The sequence below is a fragment of the Dermacentor andersoni genome, chromosome 1, assembly GCF_023375885.2.
Source record: "Dermacentor andersoni chromosome 1, qqDerAnde1_hic_scaffold, whole genome shotgun sequence".
NCBI classification, from domain to species: Eukaryota; Metazoa; Arthropoda; class Arachnida; order Ixodida; family Ixodidae; genus Dermacentor; species Dermacentor andersoni.
The window spans coordinates 142,345,618-142,361,062 of record NC_092814.1 but is presented as its reverse complement, the minus strand read 5'-3'; the positions used below and the strand labels follow the sequence as shown (position 1 = coordinate 142,361,062).

The window sequence follows — 15,445 nt, the reverse complement described above, 5'->3', positions numbered from 1 at the left end:
TACGCTGATGCTGAGAGGCCGAGAGTTGACATCCGCGCTTGTGCTGACGAAATTGCCCGCTGGACTATGTTTGCTGGTACGGAGACACTCCTGTGCACATGTCATTCGCATTTCTCATTGCCACAGGCGTTAGGTTGCAACCATGGTACTTCTGGGAGATTGATTCCCTTCACAAAGGAGTACCGCCGAGCCGAGCTGAAGAATCTAGTGGCTTGAGAATACAAGAACGAAATGTAGAACGTGTCCAGCCACCCTCAAGCTCTGCAGCTAGTTTATAATTTGTATAACACCAGCGTACGAATTAGAATTACTATAAAACCGCAAATGTGCAGACACCGTATTTTCTGTGGTGCCCGATGGAGAGAGAAAGAAATAGTAGACAGAAAACACAGAAGCTAACCAGAACAACTGCACGGTTGGATACTCCGCATTGCGGCAAGGCCAAAGGGGAGGAAAGATAGAGGCAAAACAAGGACGTTAAAAAACAAACTGTTGGCGTGCACGCAGTGAGGCCAATGAAAACGTTTGCAGTGTATTACGTTGCCGCAATGCACCCCAAAACACAGGACTTGACTGCCCTGGGCATCCATGTTGACATCTGGGCAGCCAAGGGCAGGTGGATATCTGAAAAAAGGGCACACATGCATGGCGCAGTGCAGGGATGGCGTAGTTGTGTTCTTGGTAGTGGCAGTCGCACTTTTCACAATCCAGTTCACCTACCAATGGGGAAGCCCCTTATGTGCCATTTCCGTTGGCGCCTGCTAGGCAAGAAGTTTAATTTTATTTTCCAATTTGTTACAACAACGTGCCAGCTAGAATTCGGCTCAAAGCAAAATGAAGAGTCACGAAGAGGCAAAACCAGCATAAAAAGGAATTGATTTCTTGTACATAGTAATTTATTTGCGATTTGTGTTGACAAATAATTAATCATTTTTGTAATACATTCAACACATCACTAAAATATAAGTAAAGCGCATATGTAAGAGCATATAATCTCGTTACTACTGTACAAAAGATGAAATGGAGTCATTCCAGCATGCAATCTATATTTCGCATCTCTCATAAATATGTGCAAAATTCAATGCTTTCTTTTGTTTCAATGCTGTCTTAAGACCTAAATTCATATTAATTTATTTCTCTGAACACAAACATAAACTAAGCGAAACAACGAACCCGTTTATTCAGTGCCCTCGAATAAAGGTATCGATTTACTCTGCCAAACTAGCTTTCTTTCAAGCGTGCATGTAAGTGAGGCGCTTAATGTACACTTAAGCTTGTTGTCTTTGTTTTCTTTTCGTGTGTGGTTGTAGAAGGTACGCTGTTTTACAACTGTCTCGTCATGTTTGAAAAAAAAGGACAGAAGGTTTCTAAAGTAAATTTGGTATCATATCTGTCGCATCAAAATATGTATGTTTATATGTATGTGAATAGACTGTAAAGTGTCCGTTCGCGTCTGTCTTTCTGTGTGCATGTGCGTGTTTCAGCTAATCAGAGTACGCTTGTAGAACAATCTGAGGAGCTAATTCATGAATCAGGGATGTTCTATGAGTTTTTAGGATTTGTACAAAAATTTGGATCAAGACTAATTTTTACATATCTCTCAAGTTCTGGACAATGAGCGTCGCAGATGAGAGTGGCCTCCAGCAGGAGGACGTAGGCAGTGAAACGCAGAGTGCAACATGTCTACGTGCAATTACGTTGTCCTTTATCAGCTTTTCGCGTACAGGGAACACGTTCTCCTAATTACTAATCTAGCGAGTTGTACTGACTCATGACTGGAATAGCTCAAAACATATATCTTGTGCTGTATTGTCGAGCCGTTGCAATCATGACTTGCTCCTAACCATGAACTTTTCTTTCCTTGCGAGGCTGAATGGCCGCTGACCCGGTTTTAAGTGATGCGCCACGTTCGTGCAATAAACTCACGTGTCGTGACAGCTAGCTTTATTTTGATAGAACAGTGTCAGTGAGATGAGACACTAAAGATGCAAGTGGAGAACGTGCTTGCATAAACAAAATAAAAAATAACTTTCTCTTATGATACATTAAAATACAAGTGCACTGCAGCTGCTTCAAGTTCCAGGCATATCCAACAAAAGCAACGAGAATTTGCGCCTCGTGCCTGAACAACAAACGGAGCGCAAGCCTCTCCAGCTCTCATTGTAGGCTACCGGCACCTGAAAAGCGCATTCTTTATGACCCCCGAGGCACGGCAAGCGCAGCAGTGCATCCCCTGAGATGAGTGATGAGCAAGGGCATGCATAACCCTCATGCACACATATGGTTCGTAATTTCAGGCTGGTCCCTGTCAACGCCACAAGTTAGTGCAAGCCACCTAGCTCCGCGGTGGCTCGTGTTTCGTATTGTCTCTGCACAGAGTTCTTTGGCGGTCTATCCAGGACATTCGCATCGTACCAGACCCACACCGGAGTATCATCCCAGAGCACTCTGGTGGTACAGTTCTACGGATGATCGAGCTGGCCATCGTAACGCACCAAAGATCCTCATTTCACAGCGCACTTCTCAGTTGACGCCACTGACGGTTCCAGGCGCTTGAAAACAATCGACCATTCCGGACGCACAAAAAAAAAAAAAGACCACACGCATTATACAAGTGTTCTGGCTGGAAGTGCTGAGCCGTGTCTTCTCCTGAAGCTGCCGACCGCCGACACGGCAGCGCAGATACCACAGTTCAAGTATCAGGAAGCAGTTACAGCGTGATGAACACAGAGAACGCAATCGGCAGCGCGAGCGCCAATTTTCTTCACCATTGCTATCGTCTGCTTCTTTTTTTCCCCTCTCTCTGTCCGCTCCGCCAACGGCGCACGTCCTCGGACGACCAGCGAGCCGCCCCGTCGGCTTGCAATGACACGATTAAAGCTTTTCACCGGAGAGGTTCGTGATGTTGTAGTACGAGTGATCGGGGAAACGATCCAGTTCAATGTAGTCGTTCTCGCTAACGAGGAGCTTGTCAAGGAGGCAAGTGAGTTCGGTGAATGAAGGTCGCTCGTTGGGGTCCGGGTCCCAGCAATAGTACATTATGTTGTACATTTCTCGCTTGCAGTGCTCAGGCTTTTCAAGGCGGTAGCCATCACGGACGCGTCGCATCACCTCGGCAGCAGCCAGTCCAGGGTATGGTGTAGAGCCTGACAAAAAAGCCAAGTGTGTAACGCCTTTAGGACACAGCACCAGCAAAGAGCACGCATCACATGACTGAGTGAGTGCAGGGAATAATGTTTTCTTACCGAGTGTGACGATCTCCCACATGAGTATTCCGAAAGACCAGACGTCAGTCTTGGTGGTGAAGATGTTGTCATAAAGCGATTCCGGTGCCATCCACCGAATTGGCAAGCGCCCCTGCAACACACAGGCGTTCTATCACAAAAATGCCATACGTACAAAAATGGCAGCAAGACAGAAATAAATCGCCTCCTCAATGACGCATCTAGTGATGCAATAAGTAGTGAGCGCCTTAACGCCCAACTAAATGTCCCTGCAGAGGGCAAGTGCACTTACCTCTGATTTTCTTTCATAAACATGGCTAGTGATGACGTCCCTAGCAAATCCAAAATCAGCAACTTTGCAGGTTTTGTTTTCTCCGACGAGGATGTTTCTCGCGGCCAGATCTCTGTGTATAATCTAAACAAAAGACATTTGATGAAAAAATGAATATAACGCAAAGGCAAATCGAAAGCAGATAATGTTACGTCTACTCTTATGCTATTTTTTATGTCTACATTCGCAAGTAAACCAAAATACCTTATATATGATATATATATATATATATATATATATATATATATATATATATATATATATATATATATATATATATATATATATGTATATATATATATATATATGTGTATAAAACCTTTTTTTTCTCTCTCCTTTCTTGGCGAATTGGTAGCGAATTAGCGGACTTTCTCGTATTCCGAAAGGCCTCCATGCTCGAGCCTAAGCTTTTGTATGAATGCTCGAAAGTGTATTTATTTTATTTATTTGTTTTTTGCTATAAATGACATCACACTTCAAAATTGAAGGAGAAATATAAAACATTAAGAATGATTATCACTTATTCTTTTATGTCTACCTTGGAAATTTTCTCAGGTAAATTATATTAGTTTAGATTCAAATAGCTTAAAAGTGTTTACGGCAAACTTGTCATTATTCACACCATATGTAAAGTTAAACGACTTCTCGTGCAACGTTCATTCACCTGCCCAAGCCTAGTCAGACAGAGCGAGTAGTAGCGGAATTATATCATGCAGCGTGCTTACCCCTTTGGATGAAAGGTATTCCATTCCCTTGGCTACTTGGTACGCGAAAGATGTCAGATCCCGTGACGTGAGGTGCTTACTACTTCCGTGTAGATTTCCGTACGACCTTTCAACTCTGCTCTCACGAAGGTACGTTTGCAGTTTACCGAAAGGTACAAACTCCATGATGACGAATAAGGGGTCTGGAACAGAGCAATTGCTAAATTAGAACAGAAGGCGCTTTGCTTAGAACAGAAGGCGAACAGAAGTATTTGCTTTGTGGCGAAGTTATGAAGATGTAATTTCTCGGCAACGCGATCTGTGTACACACTTTTCACAATTCATCTGTATCTGTTTCATGTGCAAGTTTGTCTCATTGACGCTGGTGGGAAAATGCATCTACAAAAATATACCACAGGGTGCCAGGCTGCGAAGGAAAAAAGGTTTGATTCCATCACTTGGCCAACCGTCAACAGCAGTAGCCTGGAACAACTGCAGGGAACAATTCTCCAACGTTTTTTTCCTGTGCATTACAAGAAACCAAAGGCCAACGCGAGGTGAAATAAACATGCGCAACGTTATTATAAATGAGAGCAACTGTGTGCACTGGACAAGACCCACCGCACAATATATAAAGGAAATTTGAAAACTCATGAGCAAGATACATGCGAGAACGTCGTCACAGCACAATAATTCAACAACAAAGACAATAAATCTAGGTGTTTAATTGTGAAGCAATACGTGTGATATGAAACACGCAGTTTTAGAAGGCTGCAGATGAACGCTTGCCACCGGCCCTACATTGTCATGCATCTCCACCTAAGTATGTAGGCATTCTTGCATTCTGAGATCTGGCAATGCGGCAGAAAAGAAAACATCTAAGGCACTGCGACAGGTCACCTGGATGAGTTTGTAGAAATGCTATAAGGCATATTTACCTCGGTCAGTGCAGCTTCCCAGCAAGGTGACGACGTTGGGATGAGGGTTTATCAGTTTCATCACACCCAGTTCGCTGAGAAGTTCCTTCTTTTCCTTTTCGGTGGCGTTTTCTGGGAACACATAGGCACAGATAACGTTTTTAGTCATTCCAGTAAGGAAAATGCGCCGTGACAGATATTTAATGTACCAAAGCGCGTAGTTCGTGCTTGCGTAAGCTTAATCCGAAACTGCCCGCGACTTGGTATACTATTTGTCTATACAAACAAGACAATAGCTGTCACAGCAAGATGTAGATTTGGATTGACAAACAGTGGGCGAACAAAAGAAGTCTCAGCATGGAGCCAGCGATTCGACAAAGGGTCTTGCTACTGTCAGGGCGAAGACAAGTCCCCTCTTCGAAACGATGGCTGCAGGCTTCCCTTGTTCGCCTACAGTTGATAAATTTCGTGCATGCAGCTTCCTTGTATCTGAATCTTCCTCCCTCTTCTTGTCATTCCGGATTCATTCTATGGACAAGGCCTAGCGCAACGGGTGAAACCCCCGCGATGCTCGGCTAGCTTTTCGTAATCACGTTGTGCCATTACATCTTATTGGTGCGCTCCATAAGGCAGCTGTACTTTTGCGAAAAGCAAACATCGAATGGCGACTTCACCTCCGCTGACGCAAGACAAGAGTTTCTGCAGTAGTACGAGCCCAAAAGGTTCCGAAGGATTGAAAGAAATGGCGCCGTGAACAAAATGTTCGAGAGTTTATTTAACTATTGTGGAGAAAACAGTATCTCTCTCTCTCTCTGTTTTTTTTTTTTCTTTTTTTGTCCTTCTATAAAGGTTTTGCTCTGGAATTATTACATCGTGATATCGTGAAAAGTGAATAATAGTTGCCTTTTAGCGTCTTCACTGCAACAATGACCGGTTCCTCAGATCCTGTGATGTTCATGGCTTCACATTTCCAGACTTGCCCAAAGCAGCCCTCGCCAAGGATGCCAATAAACCGCAGATGGTGCCTCGGAAATTCCCATTTGCTGTGCTCCGACAACTGCAAGAAAAAGAATAATGTTTTAAAAATAAAATCGACGTAATTATCACGCCATGGTCAATGGTCAACAATACCTCTAGGAACTTTGTCAAAGATAACGCTATAGTAGATCCGCAATACCTTTTACCATTCCGTGACTCAGCTTAAGCTTATTTAGCGTTTAATAAAAAGTCACAAAATCACAAATAAACCAGCTTGGTATTTATGCCAAAAGGAAACGTGTACATAGCGGCAGGTTGTTTTGTAATTCCCATTTTAAATATGAACCAGGATTCACCATTTCAGGCTTGTTAAACTAGATAAAACTTCAGCAGAAATTGTAATTTAATGCATTGAGTGCAACATCAAACATATGAATAAACAAAGACTGCAACGTGGATAAAGCGAGCGCAATGTAAGTCGTAATTTGTGAAATTAAATATCTCCAAACGATTTCATTCGGTATTTACCCTTGACGTATTCAACTTAATTGGTGTAGAAGTGCAAAAGTGCAAGTATATGAGGCCAAGATACAGGATGACAAAGAAGAATGATCAAGATTCGCTCGGTTTCATAATAACAATAATAATAACAGTAATAATAATAATAATAATAATAATATGCAATGAACATGAAAATATCTTAGAACCGATATATATATATATATATATATATATATATCTATATATATATATATATATATATATATATATATATATATATATATATATATATATATTTTTTACGGAGCAGCGTATTTTGAATATGCGTATTACCAGCGTGCCGTCCAAAACATCGATGGAATTTACGTCATTGGTGCGCAGCTCAATCAGTCGCAATGATTCAAAAGAACAGGACTACCCAGTGGTTCCTCTGAGACGCGTAACCATTTCTAAGGCAACCGCAATGTCGTATACCTCTCTACATAAAAACGTATTTTGTGTAAGACTCCCATCAACATTTTTAAAAAGCCGTTAACTTGATCTCCTGCACATTAGTTGAACCGTACTGATCGATCCTTTTGGAAAACCCGCCGTGGTTGTTTAGTGGCTATGGTGTTGGGCTGCTAAGCACGAGGTCACGGGATCGAATCCCGGCCACGGCGGCCGCATTTCGATGGGGGCGAAAACACCCGTGTACTTAGATTTAGTTGCACGTTAAAGAACCCCAGATGGTCGAAATTTCCGGAGTCCCCCGCTACGGCGTGCCTCATAGTCAGAAAGTGTTTTTGGCACGTAAAACCCCATAATGTAATTTAATTTCGGCACAGTTAATTTTTTTGCAAGGCGTCCTCACCAGTCTCGTCCAGCATGCACGTTTTGTCCTACCTGAATTAATTCTGAAATGAAACATTGCAACACTTTCGTTCAAATGTCTTGTTCTTTCGCAATTATTATTGCCAACCACAACAATTGTCGACCTCTGCAGAAATTGCATTTGCACCACTTCATGAATCGCTGCCTTTATTTTTATTTTTTAGTTTTGTGGTGATTGTGAAGCTCCTGCTGTAGGCGATTACAGAAATCATATACTTACGGAGCTCAAGAAGTCGGGTTCGTATCTGTTGGACAGGGCCCTCCGCGCTCTAGGATTGTATAGTGTGGCAGGGGAAAGGTCGAAGTTGTGCGAAAAGTTGCTATCCAGGCGGTCGGTAGACTTTTTCTGGAAGAATATACCGTACGAAAAAAGCAGAAATAATCATCCTATTTGCACATATCAAAAGGCCACATAACTTCATCACTGAAGAAAACCTATGGTTAACTAGACAGGAAGCGCAAGATACAACGTTTTTACTTCACGCTTTTTGCATCTACGCCGTCAGGGTTATCTGGACCTCAGGCGTAGCTTATGGCAACAGCCCACGTGACAAGCGCTTATGGTTCAGTCATCTAATGATGACGTCACACAAAGGATATACGGCCCCCAGGTACGATGCTCATTACTTATCCATGCTTGTTGTAGTTAAGACTGTAACAATAAGTAAACTGAAATTCTCCAACTCAATTTTTTTTTTCAAATATGCGTCATACCTTAAGCAATACCCACTCACCAATCTGAAATTTGCGCCGGCATGCACTGAGTTCATGCACATGGTCGAGTCGGGATAGATTCTAAGAACTCCCTGGGTGTTCGTTCGACGGAGCAAGACGACTTATTAGCGCAACAAAATCGCTATTAGACACAGAAATTCCCTTTTTCAATGTATGTCGCAGCCAAACAGAGGCAGTAACCATGTAATTGTGGGCCATCTCGTCTTTCTAGAAGCTTCCTCTGTATCTCGGGCTAATCTCGGGTGGATGTCCAATTTTCCCTTTCAGGTCTCGTATTCCATACTTTTTTTCAATGTAATTAGGGGGAATAGTATAGAGATACAGATTGATCGCACATGTCCAAGAGCCGCCAAAAACGGCTACATAATACGAGAGGAAAAGGACTACTCTATCCCTTGAGCCAGAATTCCTCTTATATTGCGATCAGCACACATGAACTCTTAATATTCCCATGTTTATGAGCAGCGCCAGTCAGACTGCGTTTTATTTCGCTATAAAACGCATCTTTTTTTTCTTTTTCTGATTCAACAATTGAATAGCCTCTGCTGCGCGCTACCACTCCGGGACATCACTGTGAGCTATGTCAGGAACTCCTGGGATGAAAAGAAAAAAAAAAGCATTCTTCGTAAAAGCGACCTCCTTGCTATCTAAAAATTGTGATCTATTACAGTTCACTATGCATTTTTATTTAGTGATATTATACTATTGCACCGTCGGCGCTACTTTCAGAATTTATGAGAAGATCTTGCGCAACGCTGAACGCGGCCTGGCTTACGGGCTTCAGCTTGTCGTCCCTGTGGCACCGTCGATGCATGAGCCAGAAGAAGAGAGCCACGAGCGGCGCAAAGCCCACCACGGCCACGATCGGCAGCACCGTCGAGGTCATGTCAATCCCGCCCGAAGTTCCCTGTGAGCCGCCATGAGGGCCCCCTTTCTCCTCTGTGTCTGCTGGATCCTCCACTCCAGCGTCTGGTCGTACCTGCAACCCCCGTCACCCTCCAGATGTTGGCAACGCAGTCTTCACATGTCTGTTCTGCGCAATCTCCGAAACCTCGCGTAGCCTTGTGCCACCACCATACTTTTGCAGCGTTATCACTTTCACCAATAACTAAACTACGCTCTGTGTATGCCGCTCCTGTTAGGGTCACTTGCGAGCAGTAAAGTGAAAGCTTACGCGAAAGCAGTCGTTTATTTCTGCAGCTGCAGAGCGGCGTAACGGGATGCGCCGCAAACGGCTGCTTGAATTACACGAGGGAGAGGGCGAAATCTAAAGTTCGTGGAGAAAAGATGGCGGAGGAGCCACGACGCGCGCATTACAATACAGTAAACATAGTCGCGGTTTAAATAATAGCTCTGCACCAGCGCCTTTATAAGAATACCCTAAATGGGAAGCTCACTGTTTCAACTTGTGTAATCCAAGTCGAGAGGGCAACTATTAGTTTCTTAATTTCAGCTATTTTACAGGTTCACTGGTAGGACATCGAATACTGGCGGTTTCCTTGAATTATTTGGCTAAACATGATGCAAAGCACAGGCTGAACGCTTGGACGTGGTGCCATAAGTTGTGCGGTCAGGATGCATATATGAAAAGACCGCGGCAGCGCACCTGGCCCGTGCCGATGGGTCCGGCCGGAGGTCTGGGAGGCTGAGGCGGCGGGGGCTCCTTGGAGGGACGTTTCCTGCCGGGGCCCAGCGAGGGCGGAGGGGCGGGAGGGGCAAAGTGGCCGGAGGGGGACCCACCTGGGCCCCCTCCCGGAAAGGGCCGCGGTGGAGGCTCAAGCAGGTCGACCCCGTCGAGCCCGCTGCTGGGCTTCACCACCTTCACGTACACCTCGATCTTGGCCTGCGCACGGCATCAGGGGCAAGAACTCGAGACTCGGCGCAAACCCAACAGTGCACCCAACTGTGTCTGTCATTAAAACGACAATTACCACGGTTGTTTGGCATGAGCCGTGGCTGCGTTCGGCTCTGACTGGCAGACATGTAGATTGCCCTACGCAAGATGGCGCTTGGCGAGCACTAAAAGCACGAAGCTTCACCGCTTTGGTCATACGTACAGGTTAGAAGGAACTAGACGCTTGAAAAAATGAGAGAGGGAAGAAAGGAAGCGCAGGAAGGTTAACTAGACTTTGACCAGTTAGTTAGCCTACTTGTAGAGAGGCAATGGGAGATTGAAACAGACAGAGACGACATCACTCTAGGCCAATTACACGCACAGACACTTGAGAGATTCCTCATTACATTGTCCTTTTACCTACGTCACATATTTCCACAGAACAGTTTGACTCGAGCGCCAGAAGTAAAATATTAGTGATCGCTTGTTGTCGTCTATGTACGCATCTTTCTCGTAAGTTCCTTTTGAAAAGGTTAAAGTTAGGGCATATAGGAAATAAAATAGTGCACGCTTTTCCACATTTGCTCCTAAGATCTCCGCTTATATGTCTGTCCTAAAGAATAGTTTGGAGAACTTAATTAAGGTTACAACGGGCTTGAATGAGAAAGAAACAAAGGGCAATTTTTTTCTTCTATTCCAAAAGTTATGTTTTCAGAGAATAACTACAGCAACTACTCACAAGCCAAGCATCCTCTTTATCGGATATCTCTCCAAACAAAACCTGACGCACATGAGAAGTTCTTTTTCGTACGATCCACGGTTTATTTTTGTTTCTTTGTAGTACCACACCTGCGTGCATATTAACGTAACATTAGCATGTGACGTTACGGCGGTCTCTAATTTTCTTCTGCTAAAAAATGTCGGGATTTCATATTAGTCATTTTCTAGAGATGCCCATTTGCAAATACGGGGAACTAGTCCAAAAAAATTGCAGTTTTCTTCATGCATCAATAAGCATATACGACACTTCAAGTTAAAGTCATTTTGAGCTTATTTCATTGCAATTTCAAATGGCCAATGCGTAAGCAAATTTCGCACTTACCGTTTGATGGCCGTCGTAGGCAGTGATGAAGAGGTAGTAGTCAGAGCCAGCCTGGAAGCAAAACAAAAAAAAAAAGAATGTTAAATGTCCTTATTTGCAGGTCATGTAACGTGTACAACACGCCCTGCAAGAATTTTTTTTTCCTCCTTTTCGAAAGGGAGGAAATGAACAAAAACTACAGGCTTAGTTGAAAGCGGTAATCTTCAGCAGCAATCAACGGATATCACTTACAAATGCAGGGTAAATAACACTACCATTATTTATTTGTTGTTTACATTTTCAGCACAAGGAATTATTGTTTAAATGCCAGTTTTTAATGCGATAAGTGCGATTATCGCCCGCTTACAAACAGCAAGCAGACACACTCCAACGATGCACTTCGGTAAGGCATCTTAAGTACGCAAGGCAATTCCTACCAACGGGAATAGGTGCACGGCACTGAAGGTTTATTTCACTCACACGGTTAACTGTATATTCCATGTGCGCTCTCTCCGTAGTCACAGAAAGCCACCTCCAGTCAAGGTGTTTAGCACCTCCGCGCAAATGCAAAGGACGCACTGCAGAAGGAAGTAGGTCGCAGGCCTTGGGAAAGACCGGAGCACTTCGCATTCGGGGCCTTATTTTCTAAGTATTATTTCCATCCGATTCTATTCATTCCATATAATCCACTCCGCTGAGTGACTGATCTTGGCGATAGCTAGGGTGAGGTTTCCTCATAGCTCTTGTTCAAGAGCAAAAAATAAATATATAAATAAAACTGAAAGAAATCGTCATAAAATATGGGCCCGTATTCGCCTGCGACCTTCAATAGCACCGAAACTGGCCTCGATAAGTTCAACTACGGTACATGAGCGCTTCATGTCCATTGACACTGCATGCGTGGCACACATAGTGAACATTGCTCCCTCCCCTCTTTAAGTCGACTTCATCATCATCATCATCATAATCATCCTATCGTATCTCCAGTGCATAGCGTTGGCCTCCACCAGCGTTCTCCAATGTTGCAATCTTGCGTCACCCAACTTGATCCTGTACGTCCAGAAATCATAATCTCATCACACCACGTGATGGCTTCCGCGACTGCATTTTTCTACCCCTGTTACCAATTGTGTTACTCTAACAGACCACTACTTATCTGCTCTACGCATTACGTATGCTGGTTTACAACACTCCTCCCTAAATGTCAACTAGAATATCAACTACGTCACATTCTCTCCAATCTACAATGCCGTAATTCTTTCTCTTGAGGGTGCATCAGTAATTTTTAGGCCACGAGGTAGCGTACCAACATATTTTGTGTGCGTCTTTCGGACCAGGCACTCGGTGTCCTCTCCCTAGTCATCTGTCACTGACCCCTGGTCAGTGGCCTGTCACCACTGGCCCCTTTCCTTTCGCTGTGCCTTAAGATGCTACGATGGCAAGAATGTGATTTGAAGAAATTGGACATATGTCGTAGCAACGCAATAATTTCTTAGAAGGATGTGCGCGCGAGCTAGTTCGTACGGATCATTCATTTTAAACAGCACCAAAAAGCACACGGACAAGGAAGAGCCAAGATCAACGATGGTCATGTGCTCTCCCTTGTCCATGTGTTTTTAGCGCTGTTTAACATGAATGATCAATAATTTCTCGTTTGCATGAGTGTTGCAATAAGTTAGTCGCTCCCCTACCGCTACACAAACTCCTCGCTATTAGTGAAACCATACCGTAGTAGATGCACGCGTCCCGATAGAGAACATTCACCGCCAGTGGAGGCACTAGAAACACGATTCTGTCATGAGCTCTGCCTTAAATCTGGTACGAAAGATCACGATCCTCACGCCACGTTCCAAGAGAAACCAAAAACGCGATCCTGCGGAGCCACTATGCGCGATTTTCGGCCAGCGGGCGCCACCCGCTCCAGGCCGGACGCTTTCGCTTTCTTCTGGCCTGCGATGCAGCGCTGGCACGCTTCCGAAAGAGGAAAGCTGCTCGGAGCGTGAGCGACGCATCGGTCTTTCGGCACCCTCGCATTTTCGAGAATACTTTGGCGGACACGACTCGGTCGTGAGCTAAGGCGGCATTGTTTGCCCAAACGCGCGCCCACGACCGAGAGCATCCTCACACGGCCAGACCGGCCTCGAGGCCTATGTGTCCATCATGCAAGGCGCGGCAACCGCGAGCGCCATCATTGACACCTCGGACGACAGGACAGTGTCCCCAACGCGAGGCCGTTTGCGCCCCTCTCCAGGGACACTGAGGGGCCCACTGCGCAAGGGCGCTCGCTGGGCCCTGTAATTAGGCCCCGTGCGCAGGGCCGCGGCGCCACCCCCCCTCCCGTGACGACGCGTGGCAGTCCGGGTGCGCGCAGCCCACCGCTGACCCGACGGCGCACGCCGCCATTGTGGCGTCGTCCAAGGGGCGCCGCGCCCAGCGAAAGCATGGGGGCTCTCACATCCGGAATGCCCCTCCCAGCTCCGCCTACGGGCCGCCCGTAATGAACTGCCATAACGGGCCAAGATAAAGCGGCCGTGCGACCCGGGATGCGATCTGGAGCGCTCGCCAGCCCCGGGACGCCTTGATGCGCGTCTGTTGTGCCTTCTTCTTCTGCGAGTGTAGGTGTCGCGGCGGCCGGAACGTGGGCGGCCGCCGTCTGCGCCTGGGAGGCCGAGGGGAAAGGACGGCGGGCTTACGCGGCACGTGCCGTGTGCATGGCACGCGACCGAACCTGCCTGCGGTCCCGGATGAAAGGAAGCTCCAAGGGGCACCTACCGAAGGGGCCGCACAGTATCCGCCTTACGGCACGCACGGCTTGCGCAAGGCACCGAAACCCCTCCGCGTCCAGGCGCGGCAGAAACAAACACGCGCTCACCTCAACCTCTGCCAGGTTGTGTAAGCTCTCTTTTGTTACTGCTCAGCTCAGTATAGACAACTATGTTCACTGCCACGATCATGTACGTAGCCAGTTCGCCACTGCTAGGAAGTCTGCACTACCAAGGTCCGTTTCGTTGACAAGTCGATGCTCACCTGCGATTTATCAGTGCACACCTGCCTGTTTCAATGGTTTATGGTGTTAGTAATTCGACATATCCACGCAGAATCGTATTCCCTTAGTTATTCACAGAATCAAGCGCACACAGAACATTAGCACCTTAATTAAACAATTTTTCACCACTCCCTCCGAGCTTTATGCGGGCACATAGAGCTTTTAGACCTATTTTGTTCACCCGGAAGCGGCTACATATAGATCTCTTCGCAAGGCATTGAATACATCCATCTTTTGTCTGCTTTGTGAACTTCTGCCATGCACGACCTCGCTGTACATATTCTTCGCTTCTCTGTGCTGATAATAAGACATGTATAGCACCGTTAGGGCATGTGTGCGTCAAATTTTGTTGATGTCTCCATAATGAGCAATCGAAGAAAGCCTTACACTTAGAATGTCTAATATTATTGTGGTGATCCTGCACGCTTCATATAATGCCAGCGATGAAGTGTGAAACGACGCCCGTGAGTGCTTTCCCGCCACTGTGAAAGCGCAGGCTCTAGATTTCTGAAAAGGAATGGAGCTTTCTTTACATGCACGCTTCTATTCACCCCAAGCATCACGTGGCAAAATAAATGTTGTTCATATGACGTCTTTGGCTATAGCCTCAGTGTGGTGAGCTCTGCTAGTGGCCACAGTGGCTGATAACACTTCAAATGTGTGCAGCTATGCCGCTGCCAGCCATGGCTGCCAGTGCAGGCAGAGCGAAGGCGCAAGGCACGGGCAAACTGGGGGTAGTGCTTATGACGCCAATGGTTTATGGTGCCTTCCAGCATCATAAAACCATCCTAGATCTGGTCGTTTCATTTATCGCGTTAGCCCCCTCCCCCCTCAATACAATCAATCGTACAATTACGAGCCCCGTGCTGCCTGGCCTCACCCAGTCACGTGCATTTGCCCCTCGTTGTCGTATATAGAACTTCCTAAATTACATCCATTAATATTTTACATGGTTCAATATATCAAAATGAAACAGCTTGTACAGCTTTTCAGAAGAGAGGCAAGCTAAAGGGTTAGCTGCAGCCGGTTAGACTCCAAGTGAATGTAGTACCTTGTGTCGCTTGCACACCTTACCCGCATCTGAGCATCTTATTCGTGTCTTAAGAATGAACGCAGAAGAAGTTTACAAGATCGAATCACAATGACAGCCATTAATGCCTACGGTAAATGGACGATGCTTAAGCAGTGGAAAGGAACGACATGTGAGTGCGGTTCTTCTGT

At 45.6% G+C, this 15,445-nt stretch overlaps 1 protein-coding gene across 1 annotated transcript in view; it reads right to left on the bottom strand.

Moving 5' to 3' along the window:
• Nucleotides 1-874: 874 nt before the first annotated feature.
• The window catches only part of Cad96Ca (tyrosine kinase receptor Cad96Ca), a 112,633-nt gene continuing 98,062 nt past the window's right edge, over nucleotides 875-15,445 (bottom strand). Inside the window, exons 4-13 of the mRNA XM_050192049.3 lie at nucleotides 11,200-11,250; nucleotides 9,870-10,106; nucleotides 9,039-9,242; nucleotides 7,749-7,874; nucleotides 6,080-6,233; nucleotides 5,198-5,308; nucleotides 4,281-4,462; nucleotides 3,517-3,639; nucleotides 3,246-3,357; nucleotides 875-3,146 (exon numbers count right to left, since the gene is read on the bottom strand). Of these exons, the coding sequence (XP_050048006.1) occupies nucleotides 2,875-3,146; nucleotides 3,246-3,357; nucleotides 3,517-3,639; nucleotides 4,281-4,462; nucleotides 5,198-5,308; nucleotides 6,080-6,233; nucleotides 7,749-7,874; nucleotides 9,039-9,242; nucleotides 9,870-10,106; nucleotides 11,200-11,250 (1,572 nt within the window). The 3' untranslated portion in view covers nucleotides 875-2,874. The remainder of the gene's footprint in view (nucleotides 3,147-3,245; nucleotides 3,358-3,516; nucleotides 3,640-4,280; nucleotides 4,463-5,197; nucleotides 5,309-6,079; nucleotides 6,234-7,748; nucleotides 7,875-9,038; nucleotides 9,243-9,869; nucleotides 10,107-11,199; nucleotides 11,251-15,445) is intronic.